Source organism: Solea solea, chromosome 8 (assembly GCF_958295425.1).
Source record: "Solea solea chromosome 8, fSolSol10.1, whole genome shotgun sequence".
NCBI classification, from domain to species: Eukaryota; Metazoa; Chordata; class Actinopteri; order Pleuronectiformes; family Soleidae; genus Solea; species Solea solea.
The window spans coordinates 15,372,619-15,389,672 of NC_081141.1; the positions used below are offsets into that span (position 1 = coordinate 15,372,619).

Consider the following 17,054-nt stretch of genomic DNA (forward strand, 5'->3'; position numbering starts at 1 on the left):
TATGACATTTTTGTCACATTTTGGACAACATACTACCCTATGACTTTTTTTGTCACATTTTGGACGACATACTAAACTATGACATTTTGGTCAAATTTTGGACGACATACTAAACTATGACATTTTGTTGACTTTTTGAAGGACATACTAAACTATGACATTTTTGGAACTTTTTGGACGAAATACTAACCTATGACTTTTTTGTCACATTTTGGACGACATACTAACCTATGACTTTTTTTGTCACATTTTGGACGACATACTAATCTATGACATTTTTGTCAAATTTTGGACGACATACTACATTTAGTTGACTTTTTGAAGGACATACTAAACTATGACATTTTTGGAACTTTTTGGACGACATACTAAACTATGACATTTAGTTGACTTTTTGAAGGACATACTAAACTATGACATTTTGGTGACTTTTTGAAGGACATACTAAACTATGACATTTTTGGAACTTTTTGGACGGCATACTAAACTATGACATTTTGGTGACTTTTTGAACGACATACTAAACTATGACATTTTGGTCAAATTTTGGACGATATACTAAACCATGACATTTTGGTGACTTTTTGAATGACATACTAAACAATGACATTTTTGTGACTTTTTTGACAACATACTAAACTATGACATTTTTGTCAAATTTTGGACGACATACTAACCTATGACTTTTTTGTCACATTTTGGACGACATACTAAACTATGACATTTTTGTCACATTTTGGACGACATACTAACCTATGACTTTTTTTGTCACATTTTGGACGACATACTAAACTATGACATTTTTGTCAAATTTTGGACGACATACTAAACTATGACATTTAGTTGACTTTTTGAAGGACATACTAAACTATGACATTTTTGGAACTTTTTGGACGGCATACTAAACTATGACATTTTGGTGACTTTTTGAACGACATACTAAACTATGACATTTTGGTCAAATTTTGGACGATATACTAAACCATGACATTTTGGTGACTTTTTGAAGGACATACTAAACTATGACATTTTTGGAACTTTTTGGACGAAATACTAACCTATGACTTTTTTGTCACATTTTGGACGACATACTAACCTATGACTTTGTTGTCACATTTTGGACGACATACTAAACTATGACATTTTTGTCAAATTTTGGACGACATACTAAACTATGACATTTAGTTGACTTTTTGAAGGACATACTAAACTATGACATTTTTGGAACTTTTTGGACGACATACTAAACTATGACATTTTTGTCAAATTTTGGACGACATACTAAACTATGACATTTAGTTGACTTTTTGAAGGACATACTAAACTATGACATTTTTGGAACTTTTTGGACGGCATACTAAACTATGACATTTTGGTGACTTTTTGAACGACATAATTAACTATGACATCTTGGTCAAATTTTGGACGATATACTAAACCATGACATTTTGGTGACTTTTTGAATGACATACTAACCTATGACTTTTTTGTCACATTTTGGACGACATACTAACCTATGACTTTTTTGGCACATTTTGGACGACATACTAAACTATGACATTTTTGTCACATTTTGGACGACATACTAACCTATGACTTTTTTTGTCACATTTTGGACGACATACTAACCTATGACTTTTTTGTCACATTTTGGACGACATATTAACCTATGACTTTTTTGCCACATTTTTGACAACATACTAAACTATGACATTTTTGTCAAATTTTGGACGACATACTAACCTATGACTTTTTTGTCACATTTTGGACGACATACTAAACTATGACATTTTTGTCACATTTTGGACGACATACTAACCTATGACTTTTTTTGTCACATTTTGGACGACATACTAAACTATGACATTTTTGTCAAATTTTGGACGACATACTAAACTATGACATTTAGTTGACTTTTTGAAGGACATACTAAACTATGACATTTTTGGAACTTTTTGGACGGCATACTAAACTATGACATTTTGGTGACTTTTTGAACGACATACTAAACTATGACATTTTGGTCAAATTTTGGACGATATACTAAACCATGACATTTTGGTGACTTTTTGAAGGACATACTAAACTATGACATTTTTGGAACTTTTTGGACGAAATACTAACCTATGACTTTTTTGTCACATTTTGGACGACATACTAAACTATGACTTTGTTGTCACATTTTGGACGACATACTAAACTATGACATTTTTGTCAAATTTTGGACGACATACTAAACTATGACATTTAGTTGACTTTTTGAAGGACATACTAAACTATGACATTTTTGGAACTTTTTGGACGACATACTAAACTATGACATTTTTGTCAAATTTTGGACGACATACTAAACTATGACATTTAGTTGACTTTTTGAAGGACATACTAAACTATGACATTTTTGGAACTTTTTGGACGGCATACTAAACTATGACATTTTGGTGACTTTTTGAACGACATACTAAACTATGACATCTTGGTCAAATTTTGGACGATATACTAAACCATGACATTTTGGTGACTTTTTGAATGACATACTAAACAATGACATTTTTGTGACTTTTTTGACAACATACTAAACTATGACATTTTTGTCACATTTTGGACGACATACTAACCTATGACTTTTTTTGTCACATTTTGGACGACATACTAAACTATGACATTTTTGGAACTTTTTGGACGGCATACTAAACTATGACATTTTGGTGACTTTTTGAACGACATACTTAACTATGACATCTTGGTCAAATTTTGGACGATATACTAAACCATGACATTTTGGTGACTTTTTGAATGACATACTAACCTATGACTTTTTTGTCACATTTTGGACGACATACTAACCTATGACTTTTTTGGCACATTTTGGACGACATACTAAACTATGACATTTTTGTCACATTTTGGACGACATACTAACCTATGACTTTTTTTGTCACATTTTGGACGACATACTAACCTATGACTTTTTTGTCACATTTTGGACGACATATTAACCTATGACTTTTTTGCCACATTTTGGACGACATACTAACCTATGACATTTTTGTCACATTTTGGACGACATACTAACCTATGACTTTTTGGCACATTTTGGACGACATACTAACCTATGACTTTTTTGGCACATTTTGGACGACATACTAACCTATGACTTTCTTTAGCACATTTTGGACGACATACTACCCAATGACTTTTTTGTCAAATTTTGGACGACATACTAACCTATGACTTTTTTGGCACATACTAACCTATGACATTTTTGTCACATTTTGGACGACATACTAAACTATGACATTTTGGTGACTTTTTGAAGGACATCCTAAACCATGACATTTTTCTCAAATTTTGGACGACATACTAAACTATGACATTTTTGTGACTTTTTGGACGACATACTAAACTATGACATTTTGGTCAAATTTTGGACAACATACTAAACTATGACCTTTTCGTCAAATTTTGGACGACATACTAAACTATGACATTTTGGTCAAATTTTGGACGATATACTATAAACTATGACATTTTTGTCAAATTTTGGACGGCATACTAAACTATGACATTTTTGTCAAATTTTGGACGACATACTAAACTATGAAATTTTGGTGACTTTTTGAATGACATACTAAACTAGGAAATTTTGGTGACTTTTTGAATGACATACCAAACTATGACATTTTTGTCAAATTTTGGACAACATACTAAACTATGACATTTTGGTCAAATTTTGGACGATATACTATAAACTATGACATTTTTGTCACATTTTGGACGACATATTAACCTATGACTTTTTTTGTCACATTTTGGACGACATACTAAACTATGACATTTTTGTCAAATTTTGGACGACATACTAAACTATGACATTTAGTTGACTTTTTGAATGACATACTAAACAATGACATTTTTGTCAAATTTTGGACGACATACTAAACTATGACATTTTGGTGACTTTTTGAACGACATACTAAACTATGACATTTTGGTCAAATTTTGGACGATATACTAAACCATGACATTTTGGTGACTTTTTGAATGACATACTAAACTATGACATTTTTGTCAAATTTTGGACGACATACTAAACTATGACATTTTGGTCAAATTTTGGACAACATACTAAACTATGACATTTTTGTCAAATTTTGGACGACATACTAAACTATGACATTTTGGTCAAATTTTGGATGATATACTATAAACTATGAAATTTTTTTCAAATTTTGGACGGCATACTAAACTATGAAATTTTGGTGACTTTTTGAATGACATACTTAACTAGGAAATTTTGGTGACTTTTTGAATGACATACTAAACAATGAAATTTTTGTCAAATTTTGGACGACATACTAAACTATGACATTTTGGTGACTTTTTGAACGACATACTAAACTATGACATTTTGGTGACTTTTTGAAGGACATACTAAACTATGACATTTTTGTGACATTTTGGACGACATATTAAACTATCACATTTTTGTCATATTTTGGAAGACATAATAAACTATGACATTTTTGGGACTTTTTGGACGACATACTAAACTATGAAATTTTGGTGACTTTTTGGACGACATACTAAACTATGACATTTTTGTGACTTTTTGGACGACATTCTAAACTATGACATTTTTCTCAAATTTTGGACGACATACTAAACTATGACATTTTGGTCAAATTTTGGACGATATACTATAAACTATGACATTTTTGTCAAATTTTGGACGACATACTAAACTATGAAATTTTGGTGACTTTTTGAATGACATACTTAACTAGGAAATTTTGGTGACTTTTTGAATGACATACTAAACAATGACATTTTTGTCAAATTTTGGACGACATACTAAACTATGACATTTTGGTGACTTTTTGAACGACATACTAAACTATGACATTTTGGTGACTTTTTGAACGACATACTAAACTATGACATTTTTGTGACATTTTGGACGACATATTAAACTATGACATTTTTGTCATATTTTGGAAGACATACTAAACTATGACATTTTTGGAACTTTTTGGACGACATCTAAACTATGAAATTTTGGTGACTTTTTGGACGACATACTAAACTATGACATTTTTGTGACTTTTTGGACGATATACTAAACCATGACATTTTGGTGACTTTTTGAATGACATACTAAACTATGACATTTGTGTGACTTTTTGGACGACATACTAAACTATGACATTTTTCAAAAATTTTGGACGACATACTAAACTATGACATTTTTGTCAAATTTTGGACGACATACTAAACTATGACATTTTGGTGACTTTTTGAACGACATACTAAACTATGAAATTTTTCTCAAATTTTGGACGACATACTAAACTATGAAATTTTGGTGACTTTTTGAATGACATACTAAACTAGGAAATTTTGGTGACTTTTTGAATGACATACTAAACAATGACATTTTTGTCAAATTTAGGACGACATACTAATCTATGACATTTTGGGAACTTTTTGGACGACATACTAAACTATGACATTTTTGTCATATTTTGGAAGACATACTAAACTATGACATTTTAGTGACTTTTAGGACGACATACAAATCTATGACATTTTAGTGACTTTTTGGACAACATACTAAACTATAACATTTTTTTGACTTTTTGGACGACATACTAAACTATGACTTTTTTGTGACTTTTTGGACGACATACTAAACTATGACATTTTGGTGACTTTTTGAACGACATACTAAACTATGAAATTTCTGTCAAATTTTGGAAGACATACTAAACTATGACATTTTTGTCACATTTTGGAAAAGACATACTAAATTATGACATTTTTTAAAATTTTGGACGACATACTAAACTATGACATTTTTGTCAAATTTTGGAAGACATACTTTACTATGACATTTTTGACAAATTATTGAAAATATACTAAACTATGACATTTTTGTAAAAATTTGGACGACATACTAAACGATGACATTTTTGTAAAAATTTGGACAACATACTAAACTATGATATTTTACTGTAAGATCTGAGTGGCATGGTGGTGTAGTGGTTAGTAGGTCTTAGCCATGTTATTGTTACAGAAATGTGCTGGGTTCAATTCCAGGTGTTCGGTGTGTATGTCTCCCATGTCTTACAAAACCATTTTTTTCCATGTTGTACTATACTATAATATTTTGGTGTGTCAAAAATGTCATGTGTTTAAAAACACGATCTGTTTTAGTCAGGATTGGAGCGACAGGTTGAAACATACAAAATACACCACAAAAGGTCTCCACATTCTAGTGAGAACTCTAGGTTCTCACTAGTATGCCTTGCAGCAGCAGGCACTAATTATTAAAATGCAAGAGTATGTTCTTACTTCAAAAGGAACGTGTTCGTCCAAACACTAATTTAGTGACTGATCACTATCTACAGTGCTGATTTCCCTGATCTGAGGAAACACAACAACTGCATGGCCGCAGCCTTGACTCCATCTGTTTATGCAAGACTGAGGGACAAGACAACTCCAAACAACTGGACACTGGACCAGTGCATCCAGACTGGAGTGGACAACCCTGGACATCCCTTCATCAAGACTGTAGGAATGGTGGCCGGTGACGAGGAGAGCTATGAGGTCGGAGTTTATGTTAACAGTAAGTTGTACATTTTTAACGCTACAATGCATTAAAGTGAGTGTTCATTTATATATTTATCCATCTTTAACTCAGGTGTTTGCTGAGCTTTTTGACCCCGTGATCAAGGACAGACACAATGGCTATGACCCTCACACAATGAAGCACCCCACTGACCTGGATGCTTCCAAGGTGATACCCACATTTCTCTTTACTCCATAGTTTATTAATCCCTGTGCCCCCTCCTACAAACACTGAACTCATGCTTCCTCCTTGCCAGATCACTTCAGGAATGTTTGATGAGCATTATGTGCTGTCGTCTCGGGTCCGTACTGGCCGTAGCATCCGTGGGCTGAGTCTTCCCCCTGCGTGCTCGCGCTCTGAGCGTCGTGAAGTAGAGCGTGTGGTTGTGACAGCTTTATCCGGCCTGAAGGGAGACCTGGCCGGTCGCTACTACAGCCTGGGCGAGATGTCTGACATGGAGCAGCAACAGCTGATTAATGTTGGTGAACAATCATAAACACTTTGACACACATGCTCATTCACATGATCAGAGAAACAATTCGTTTCTGTATTTCCATTTGGTGACCTTTGCCATCTGACATCATCCTCCGTCTCCTGTTCCTTCACTGGCCAATCAGGAGCACTTCCTGTTTGATAAACCAGTGTCACCGCTGCTTACGGCAGCTGGAATGGCCAGAGATTGGCCTGATGCTCGTGGCATCTGGTAAATATTCCTCATGTCCCTCCTTAGAGACCCTGCAAAAAGATGTAGTGCTTTCACTCTGGGCCTAAATCCTAAATCCTAGTACCTGCATTTGTAGCTCCCACAGACCCGAACTAAAATGTATTCTCCTGATTTTCAGTCTATAACTGTCCACTCACTTGAAATTCAGAATATTTTCTCATATTTTCCCTTTAGCCCTAGAACTACTACTCCAGGTCTAGTGTTGCTCTGACCTCCACCTCTGCATCTATGCCTCCATGACCCCTCTTGACACTGGAAGCACATGACCTGCACAATGTGATTAGAAATATCTACTCCTCTCCTTATGCTGTAAAAATTCTACCAACAAACATGAATATGGAATGCCGACTTTGATTGTATCTGCTTTCCTTTCGCAGGCACAACAATGAGAAGAACTTCTTGATCTGGATCAATGAGGAGGATCACACGAGGATTATATCCATGGAGAAAGGCGGGAACATGAAGAGGGTGTTTGAAATGTTCTGCAGAGGTTTAAAACAGGCATGCATGTCTCTTTTTCAAGTACAATAAAAACTGTAGGTAAAAACATGGCCTACAAGATAGTATCAAAACACAACAGGCCATAAAAAAGCAGAAAGTAGGATGAACTCACCAAATATAAAGGACAGTTGTCCACAATCCAGAATCCAGTTATCCATCAAGTGTGATCCAAAAGCCAAACACAATACTGATTCAAACTGATATTTTCTACCAGGTGGAGCATCTTATTCAGGAGAGAGGTTGGGAGTTTATGTGGAATGAACGGCTGGGTTACATCCTCACCTGCCCCTCAAATCTCGGCACTGGGCTTAGGGCTGGTGTGCACATTCGCCTGCCCCTCATGAGCAAGGTAATGCAGGGAATGCACTGGCAAATGCAACTGCACATACAGGGAGACAGGTTCCCTGCCATTTTGCCGATATCATGTGTGAATACAATTGAATATGTGTGATATTTATGCCCTAGGATCCTCGCTTCAAAAAGATCCTGGATAACCTGAGACTACAAAAGAGAGGCACAGGAGGTGTTGACACAGCTGCGACCGGAGATACCTTTGATATCTCTAACCTTGACCGACTGGGAAGGTCAGAGGTAAGCGCTTGAAAAGGAAGCCAGCAGCCTTAAGTAAGAATTTAATTAAGCCGTAGGAACAAGTCACAGAGGAGAACGGACTTACCTTGACTTGGGTTGTGAATAACTGTATCCCCTGCTGCTTTTTAATCTTCTGTCTGGGCAAGGCTGTGCCAGTTAGTTTCCTGAGCTGAGCCTTTCATGTGTCACCTCCACACAGGCTGTGCACAAACACGAGCAATCAATCAAATGCTATAAAAGGTCATAGCTTGTTATAGTAAAGCTGAGATTCTTCCACAAACGTGTAACTTGTGTTACAGTTGAACTTACCACTGCCTCTTGGATGAGCTCTTCTAAGCAATTATAAGGTACTTAGAGCCAATTAGATGCCAGCTGGTGTTGGCTGATCATGGACATTAAGTATTCTAGTAGAAAACAAGCAGCAGAAACCTAAGAGGATTTAAACCAGTAAATAAACTAATAAAGGTCAGTGATTCTAAGGTGCTCTGTGTTTGAAAGAGTGCAAGTTCATGTTCTGTCACTTAACCTAACGTCAAAGTTCAACAAATCAAAATGCAGAGTTAGTTTTCCTTTCCTCTTCTTCTTTTTTGACTGATGTGTAACAGCATTATGCAATAAATCCTTGGTAAGACCCACTTTTTTAATGAGAGAGACTGAACTGAAATCAGCTGGAGTTCCAATAACATTTAAACTTTATACTTATTTTTTTTGGATCTACCTTTAAAACTAGGGCCCTAGCTGTGGCTGGCAAACAAGCTCAGAGATGCATTACTGACCCTACCTAACAGGAGTGTAGGTGTAGAGCGAGAGACTGACTCTTGTAGCTGGTTGCAAGGGCTCCAAATTAAATTATAGGTTTGTGAGTGCAAGGAGGCTTTCATTTAAATTTGTAAATGTTCCCATCTATTCAATTCAATTCAATTCAATTCAATTTTATTTGTATAGCGCCAAATCATAACCCAATATGTCACACAATGATAAAACACTAGGCATCAGTGGAGAGAAAAAAAACTCACTTTAAACTCACTTTTTTTTTTAGGAAGACATCTCTGACAGAACCAGACTCAAAGACGTGCAGTCATCTGCCTCGGCCGGTTGTGGTGAAAGGAAAAATGGGGGACAGGGGAGATGCGGGGGACAGATAGGGGGGATAGAAAGTACAAGATGGAGATGAGGTAGAGACAAAAGAAAGAAATCTAGAGTCCAAAGTGTACTTTTAATTAAATGAGGAGTTTCTCTGCACTCTTTAAGAAAACCCATATGACAATGAAAACAACACACAGGGTGAGACAACAACCATAGCAACGTCTGCGTAGGTTGGAAATTGTTGGCAGGAAAAGAGTTTGTTCAGAGATGATTTTTCATGGACCTCAGCGAGAGTGTACACACCCATTGTAAGTCAGAAATGGTCCCAAAAAAACCCAAACATATTTAAACTGTGAATGTGTAAAAACCACATCTCTATGTTAAACACTGTGAGGCTCCAGACCTTTCTTTGTTTATCAGAAAATTGCAGTTTTTTTGTCACCATGGTTACTAACACATATACATAGCACACCATGTCCTGTCGAACTGCACGTTTTGATATAGGATATGTGGGTTTTTCTCAAATTTTAGTGGAAGAGGACTAATATTAAGAAGAAACGTGGACGATAATAATAGATGCTATGCTCTGGATCTCTCCCTTGCTCTGCCTTGCTAAACGAACACTCTAATAAACCCAGGCAATAATAATAAATGCACCGCCAACAGGCACTGTGATAAAATCCTGATCCTTAGTGACGACACATTGTGTTAGATCATTATCAGGATCATAGTACATTCATTTACAGGTATATTACCCGTAACAGAAACTGACTGTATGATTCCCTGTTTTCACAGGTGGAGCTGGTACAGGTAGTGGTTGATGGGGTGAACTACCTGATTGAATGTGAGAAGAGGTTGGAAAGAGGGCAGGAAATCAAGATCCCGTCTCCCATCTCCCAGTTCAGGAAGTAAACATCACCTCTGTCTGGAATCCTGGAATAGAGAACTCCCTCTAACCGCTTGTTACTTAACTGTTGGTCTTACAAGATATTCTGGAGTGTATAGCCCTAAATTGATTAACTTGGACATTTTATTCATAACATATGACGTATATATTCTTTGTAATTCTTTATTAGCAAGAGTTTTAAATTTTTGTGCAGAAAATTAAAACTATACTTGCCAGCAGTGGTAAGTTAAGTAAAATCTTAGGTCCCTGTATGTAAATAGTTTTCCTGTGTATCAACTTCTTGGCTTGTATCTACTTTAAGAAGCACAATATACAATTATGACCCTTGTTGTGAGTCATATCTGTGAGCTCCTTTCTTAAGTTGTTTATCTCGTTTGGGTATTTGATCTTAGAAAACCCAGCATTTCCAAAAAATAAATACAGAAAATTCTCAAAACCACACCAACAAATGTTCACGTTTTTTTCCGTTGCTGCATCATTAGCCACTGACGCCCGTCAGAATCTTGTGATCCTTTCAAAGGAGTCTGACCAATGGAAATCATAAAAAATCAGATGAGTGACTTTAAACAATCATTAAACTGTGCAACCAGGAAATAAGTACAAAACAAGATTATAAAACAACCGTGTCAAGGTACAAAAGAAAGCATATACACACACACATGCAGACACATTTGCGCAGTTATCATTCTGCAGACACAGCACTGATTTCCATTGATTTGGATAACGGAAACACAGCATTATAACCAACTTTACCTGACTAACCCTAACCTTAATCTAACCACAATTCCAATGTAAGCCTAAAGAGATACGAGTACACATACACAAACTTGTTTTTATATCTTAGTGAGGTCACATCATAGACATAATGCCTCCCCTAGCCCCTTACCCTAATCTTAACCTAAACCCAATTCTAACCCTAATCCTAAAACCAGTTCTTCACACTGAAAAAGTCTCTTTAAAGTCGTGGGGCCCAGACACGGTCTAAATGTCCTCACAAAGAATAGGTTTCTTATTTTTTTGGACCTGAAAAAGAAGAAAATATAAAACAATCGACAAATACATAACATAAATCCTATGGGATGTTTGCATTGTAATTGTTGGTTGCTCACAGAGTCACTTTTCCCTTTCTGGCATCAGATCTATTAACGCTATTAGAGATCTTAACTAAAGAGCTCCAAAACTGTATGCATATGATAGTGTGTGCTTATTAAGGCACATCTGAATGACACTAAGATTTCTTTGGAAGGACATTTTCTCTGAGAGTGGACAGTGGACACACAGAACCAATGGCCGGGTGGCTGGGATTTTCACTATAACTTTCACTATCACTATAAATATACCATCAGTATTAAACTACGAAAGGGAATTTATATAGTTGTGATATACAGAACACATCTCTTTAGGTACACATAATACCTAATAAAGTGACTGCAGTCTGCTGCTGTAACCCATCTCATTCAAGGTCCAACATATTGTGTGTTCAGAGATGTTTTTTGAGTCCCTGTTGTCTTTCCATTATTTCAAAACCAATCTGGTCATTTTCCTCAGACCTCTGAAATCGACAAGACATTTTCTCCCCGATTACTGCCGCTCACTGCATATTTTCTCCTTTTAGGACCATTCTCTGTAGATTAGCAGTTTGTGAAATACTTAGTCCAGCCCATCTGGCACCGACGACCACACCACGTTCAAAGTCATTGAAATGACATTACTTCCCCCACTGTGATGCTCAATTTGAAATTCAGCTGATCCTCTTGAAGGAAGGAAAGGATCTTTATTGTCATAATACAACCGAAATGACCAGGTCCATGGCACAAGGGACCAACCGGACCGAATGTGTCTCACGTTCTAAGGTTGGAGAACATGGAAACTCCACACAGAAAATGTCCCAGAACCAGGAATCAAACCCAGCACCTTCTTGCTGTGAGGCAACAGTGCTAACCACCACTCCTCCAGGACAATGTCTACATGCCGAACTGCAATGTGATTTGTTAGATATCGGCTTCTGAAAAACATGTATTACAAATTGACATCTTGAGGTGTGACAGCTTCACTCTCAGTCTAGTGTTTTCATCATTGTCTTGAGTAAATATGAGGACAAATAGCAAACGTGTCAAAAGCAAGCTCTTGAGTTTACAAGAATTTACAGAACAATCAAGAGTTACATATTACCAACCATATGCACCTTACCTGGACACTCCCTAATCTGACACTGTCCAATCATAATTAGTCAGTGTGGTGAGCTTTTTGAGGCTATAAAATACAAACGGAAGTGGATGAAGTTCATTTTGTCCACGTCTGTGCTCCTGCTTGTTTGGTCTAAGGCGCAAAATGGGGCTGTGTGGAACTTTGGCTTTCATCTGTATGTTGCTGTCAGCGGGTAAGCACAGTTAAAAAGAATCTGTATAAATATTAAATGCGGAATTTAGCTTCACTAAACATTGTGCATTCTGCTTTAGTGGATGGGTTAAAGTGTTACAACTGCTGGGAGAGCAACCCTGGCACCTGTCATGAAGTATGGACCTGTCCTTATCATTATGACCGCTGCGCCACCACAATAGGTACTTTTCTATCTAATGATTTCTTAATTAGGTCACATCACACAACAATCAGACAAAACAGTCTAAATTACAGTTGAGTCACTTTACTTGAAATTAAAAAGGAACTTTCTTTTTCTTTTCTTTTACAGTTGCCCAAAATTTGATCAGTAAACACTGTATGAGGAGTGATATGTGCAGTAATGTTTATACCGTTGGCATCAGATGTTGTTCTGAAGACCTGTGTAATGGAGCGAAACACACTGGAGTCTTTGTCCCTCTTCTTCTGGTGCCCATAGCCATTAATACACTTTTTAATTGAGGATTAACTGTCTAAGTCTGTTGTATCATGGGAAGATCGCCTACGTGCTTGATGGACCGCTGAAAAACAAAAATACAATTTTTGCACTGTAAACTATTTTAGACTCATCTACAAATGAATAAGACTGTATATTTTCCTAATAATGTGTATGTGACAGAATAAACGTGACTTTCTATGAAAATACACCTTAACGACTTCATTTTGTGCCTATTTGGAAATGTCGTTTTTGCTCTTGAATCTGAAATGCCCATATTCATTTACCAAACCGAATGCGGGATTACTCGCCATTTCTTAGAGAAAAGGGCAACTTGTTGGAACGGCGGTTTTTAGGCGCTACACGTGCTGTCTGTTACTTCATCCAGGGACTTTACCCCGTGTTTAACTCATGGAGGAAAAAAAAAAAAAAAGCACTGATGACCTTTTCTGTGTCTGATGATGAGTGGAATAACCTGATCTTTGTTAGATTTCTGCTGGATGAAGAGAGAGACTGTATAACCTCAGTCACCAGATTGTGATGTACCCTATAATGTGGTCTCTTATTCGTACATGAAGCACGTAGACCAGATGAGAAATTGTAAATGTAGAAAGTACAGGGGTTGAGAAAGCTTCTTTTTTGATAAACTGGACGACTGGTATTAAGAATACACATGTTTTTGCTGCTAAATTTGAATGACATAAACACTTACTGTAGATCAGGGATTTTACTTTCTCAAACTCTCTCCTGCTTGCTTGCTAAAGGGTGGTGTTATTTTTATTTTTTATTTTACTGAGTGGAAATGCAGTCTGAGAAGCAGGTGGATGATTTGTTGCACTGGTGGGTTCCAGGGAGAGAGTTCCCTGGCGTGAATTACTGTTCGGGTGCCACTTTGTTGTGCCGCTGGATTTCCAGACTGGCTAATATTATATGATATTGTTTTTTTTATGAATGACTGTAGAAAACTTTGGGGGTTATTTGTTCACAAATAATAGGAGCTGTTAGTCACCAGAGACGGCAAAATCAACCAGATTCACATTTTTCACAGTAGAGGGCAGCATAGGAAAACATAAAAGATGGCAAACCAACATTAGTCCCCTCATTTTTTATGCCTTTATCATATATATATATATATATATATATATATATATATATATATATACATATACATATTTATACATATATATATATTGATTCACAGTTGACAGCTTTGACAACAAAATACTATGCAATGGAATGTAATTGTAATATTTACAAGCCAATGCCATCCAGAAGTTTGATTTACTAGGTTTTGTATTGAATTGTATAATTAATGGATGCTTTTATGAAGTAATGTCACATTTTTTTTGTGCCAAGTTTTTGTGGAGCACCTTTGTGAAAGCGCAGATAAAGAACACACCCAGCTGATTATGTGTTTTATGACACAGTGCCTGTGTACATGCAAACTTAAAGTCCTTTGTTCAGTCACTCCAAAGGTAAAGTGGTTTGCATAAATAAACTTTCACATTTAACAACATTTAACATGATACAATCACTCCACTCTGAGGAGCTGCTCTGTCCATGTGTGTTCACCACAGCTTACAGTGCCTTTGAAATTCATTATATAATCTTTGTAGATAATATTGCTTTATGTCATCATACATAATAACACTGAGTACTGAATAAACATGCATTGTTGGATAATCTATTCATCTGCTGTAATGAAAGACTGTGAGAAATGTTTTACAGTTTAGATCAGAATAACAATCTTTCACAAACAATCACAGAATTATGTTCCGTGATCCACATTTGACTCCGCCTTATTTTTGCAGTAGCATCATGAACTATATAAACTGGGTGGTACCATTTGTAAGAAATTGTTTATTATTTCCCTCCGAAGAGCATAACAGTGTTAATTGATTCGTGCATGTTGTTGTTTTCATAATGAATGTACATGTGTGCGTGTAAAAACCTAATGACTATTTGTCTTGCTCTGAAGTCGAGTCAAAAACACTTACGCAATCAAAATCCTCGCTGCCAATTTTTCCAAATTCCGACATGAACTGAAGCTTGTGGGAAAAAAAAATCAAACTGCTTGAATGATCCGGCTGCCTCTGAAGGTCCAACACTTGGATTATTTTTTGCATTTTTCCCCAGACCCCAGATGCTGCTGTGCACGCTGAACTATTTTTTGAGGAGTTACAGCTACATGTCTATCTTGTGTCTAAGGAAACGGCTGGAATCTTATTTTTAAGGACCGACGCATTCATCTGTAATCATGTCTCAAATTTGTTTTCTTTATTTGATGTTAAATTCAATAATCAATAAAGTACGGTGGACACTCTGGACAGGTCACCGGTCCATCATGTGGACACATAGAGACAAACAACCATTCACACTCACACAGTTTATTAATTAACAGTGTCCAATTTGCCTAATCCCCAAATCTGCATGTTTTTGGACCTCGTAGGAAACCAACGCACGCACAAGGAGAACATGCAAAGCTCCATGAAAAACCTCATGACATCACTGGACAGAAATGATTTATATGGAGACAATGACGCCAGTCACTCCACACACAAGAAAATGAATGATGAAGTATTCACAAGCATTCGTCTTGGATCACACTTCTATTCAGGAACCCGAGCAGGGACTTTTGATTTCGAGGCATTCTTAAAGGAATACTTCACCGATTATTAGAATAGGAGTAGTATTTTTGACAAACTGTGCTTCCCAACCTCAGTTTCCCCTGAATCGAGAAATATCTTCATTCTTTTTATTGTTATGTTCCCACCAGTGACACTTGGTCCGAGTCTTGAAACTGCAACGCTAATTCCACACTTTTTAGACCCACTCGTAGGGGGACTGGACCTCATTCCCAGAATGCAACAGTTACACTAACAGGACCAAGTGTCACTGGTGGGCACGTAACGAAGAAAAGAAGGAAGATATTTCTCGACTGAGGTTGGGAAGCACAATTATTCAAAAAGACTACCCCTATTCTAGTAATGCAAAGCTAAATGCAAATCAGTGAAGTATTCCTTTAACAGAGAGGCCTATTATTCTCTTGAAGAAGTCAGTCAACCAATTCAACAGTTGTGTACACTGGTCCCGGTTTCAGCGCTGTGCCATCGATACTTTGACCTTTCCTGATACTTACTGTTCCACTAGAAAAGATCTCAAGTGTTGGTGCTCTGGGACTGGCTGAAGGGATCATAGGTCAAGTAATAAAAATAATCCACTACACACCCTTATTACATAATATGTGTCAGCTCTTAACAAAGCACATGATTTGTGTACATGTTCCCAGGTCAGGACTCAAAAGTATGGGGTCATGTTATTGTTTGCCATACAGAACATTTCCATTTTAAAGGTCCAGAGTGTGACACTTTGGAGGCTTTAGCGTCCCTAAATAATTAAATACACACTCCATTAATGTGTTTGTACAATTGTATCGTCTTTTCAAAATGTAAATGGTTTGATTTTAAATCGTCTGAGCTTGTTCTTTCCGAACCTTCGCCGACTCTGATCATCTTGCTTTGCCACAGTCCAAAGCAAGAATACAGTATGTACGGAAGACAAACTGATGAGGAGCAGCTCTTGTGAGAAGGGGAGACAATAATGAAGTAGAACAGCAGTAACTTTACATTTTTTCTCTAGCGGGGCATATTCACGAACCATTCTAGTGTGAATAAGATCTTAAATAAACATAATTTCCTCTTTATGTTACTGTAAAGTTATTAATAACACAAGCCTGTCTCATTCAGTACAGCGTCACATGTCATCCGTAAGGACTTATGAC

At 36.5% G+C, this 17,054-nt stretch overlaps 1 protein-coding gene and 1 long non-coding RNA gene across 2 annotated transcripts; both read left to right on the forward strand.

Moving 5' to 3' along the window:
• The first annotated feature begins 6,392 nt into the window (after positions 1 to 6,392).
• On the forward strand, positions 6,393 to 10,879 carry LOC131463956 (creatine kinase U-type, mitochondrial). Its single transcript, XM_058636125.1, has 8 exons — positions 6,393 to 6,609; positions 6,704 to 6,799; positions 6,888 to 7,109; positions 7,249 to 7,334; positions 7,733 to 7,856; positions 8,071 to 8,205; positions 8,322 to 8,447; positions 10,329 to 10,879. Exons 1-8 carry the CDS (start codon positions 6,448 to 6,450, stop codon positions 10,443 to 10,445), a joined length of 1,068 nt encoding a protein of 355 aa, XP_058492108.1. The 5' UTR covers positions 6,393 to 6,447; the 3' UTR covers positions 10,446 to 10,879.
• A 1,852-nt stretch (positions 10,880 to 12,731) lies between these two features.
• Positions 12,732 to 13,460, forward strand: LOC131464423 (uncharacterized). Its single transcript, XR_009241176.1, has 3 exons — positions 12,732 to 12,820; positions 12,900 to 13,001; positions 13,130 to 13,460. It is a non-coding gene; the product is annotated as an uncharacterized LOC131464423 (long non-coding RNA).
• The last annotated feature ends 3,594 nt before the right edge of the window (positions 13,461 to 17,054 follow it).

What these genes read in the sequence shown, in the direction of transcription:
- LOC131463956 (XM_058636125.1), top strand. Translation starts at nt 6,448, where the DNA reads ATGGCCGCAGCCTTGACTCCATCTGTTTATGCAAGACTGAGGGACAAG. An exon ending in GTGACGAGGAGAGCTATGAG is followed by an intron (nt 6,610 to 6,703) that starts GTCGGAGTTTAT and finishes TCTTTAACTCAG; the next exon opens with GTGTTTGCTGAGCTTTTTGA. An exon ending in GCCTGCCCCTCATGAGCAAG is followed by an intron (nt 8,206 to 8,321) that starts GTAATGCAGGGA and finishes TTTATGCCCTAG; the next exon opens with GATCCTCGCTTCAAAAAGAT.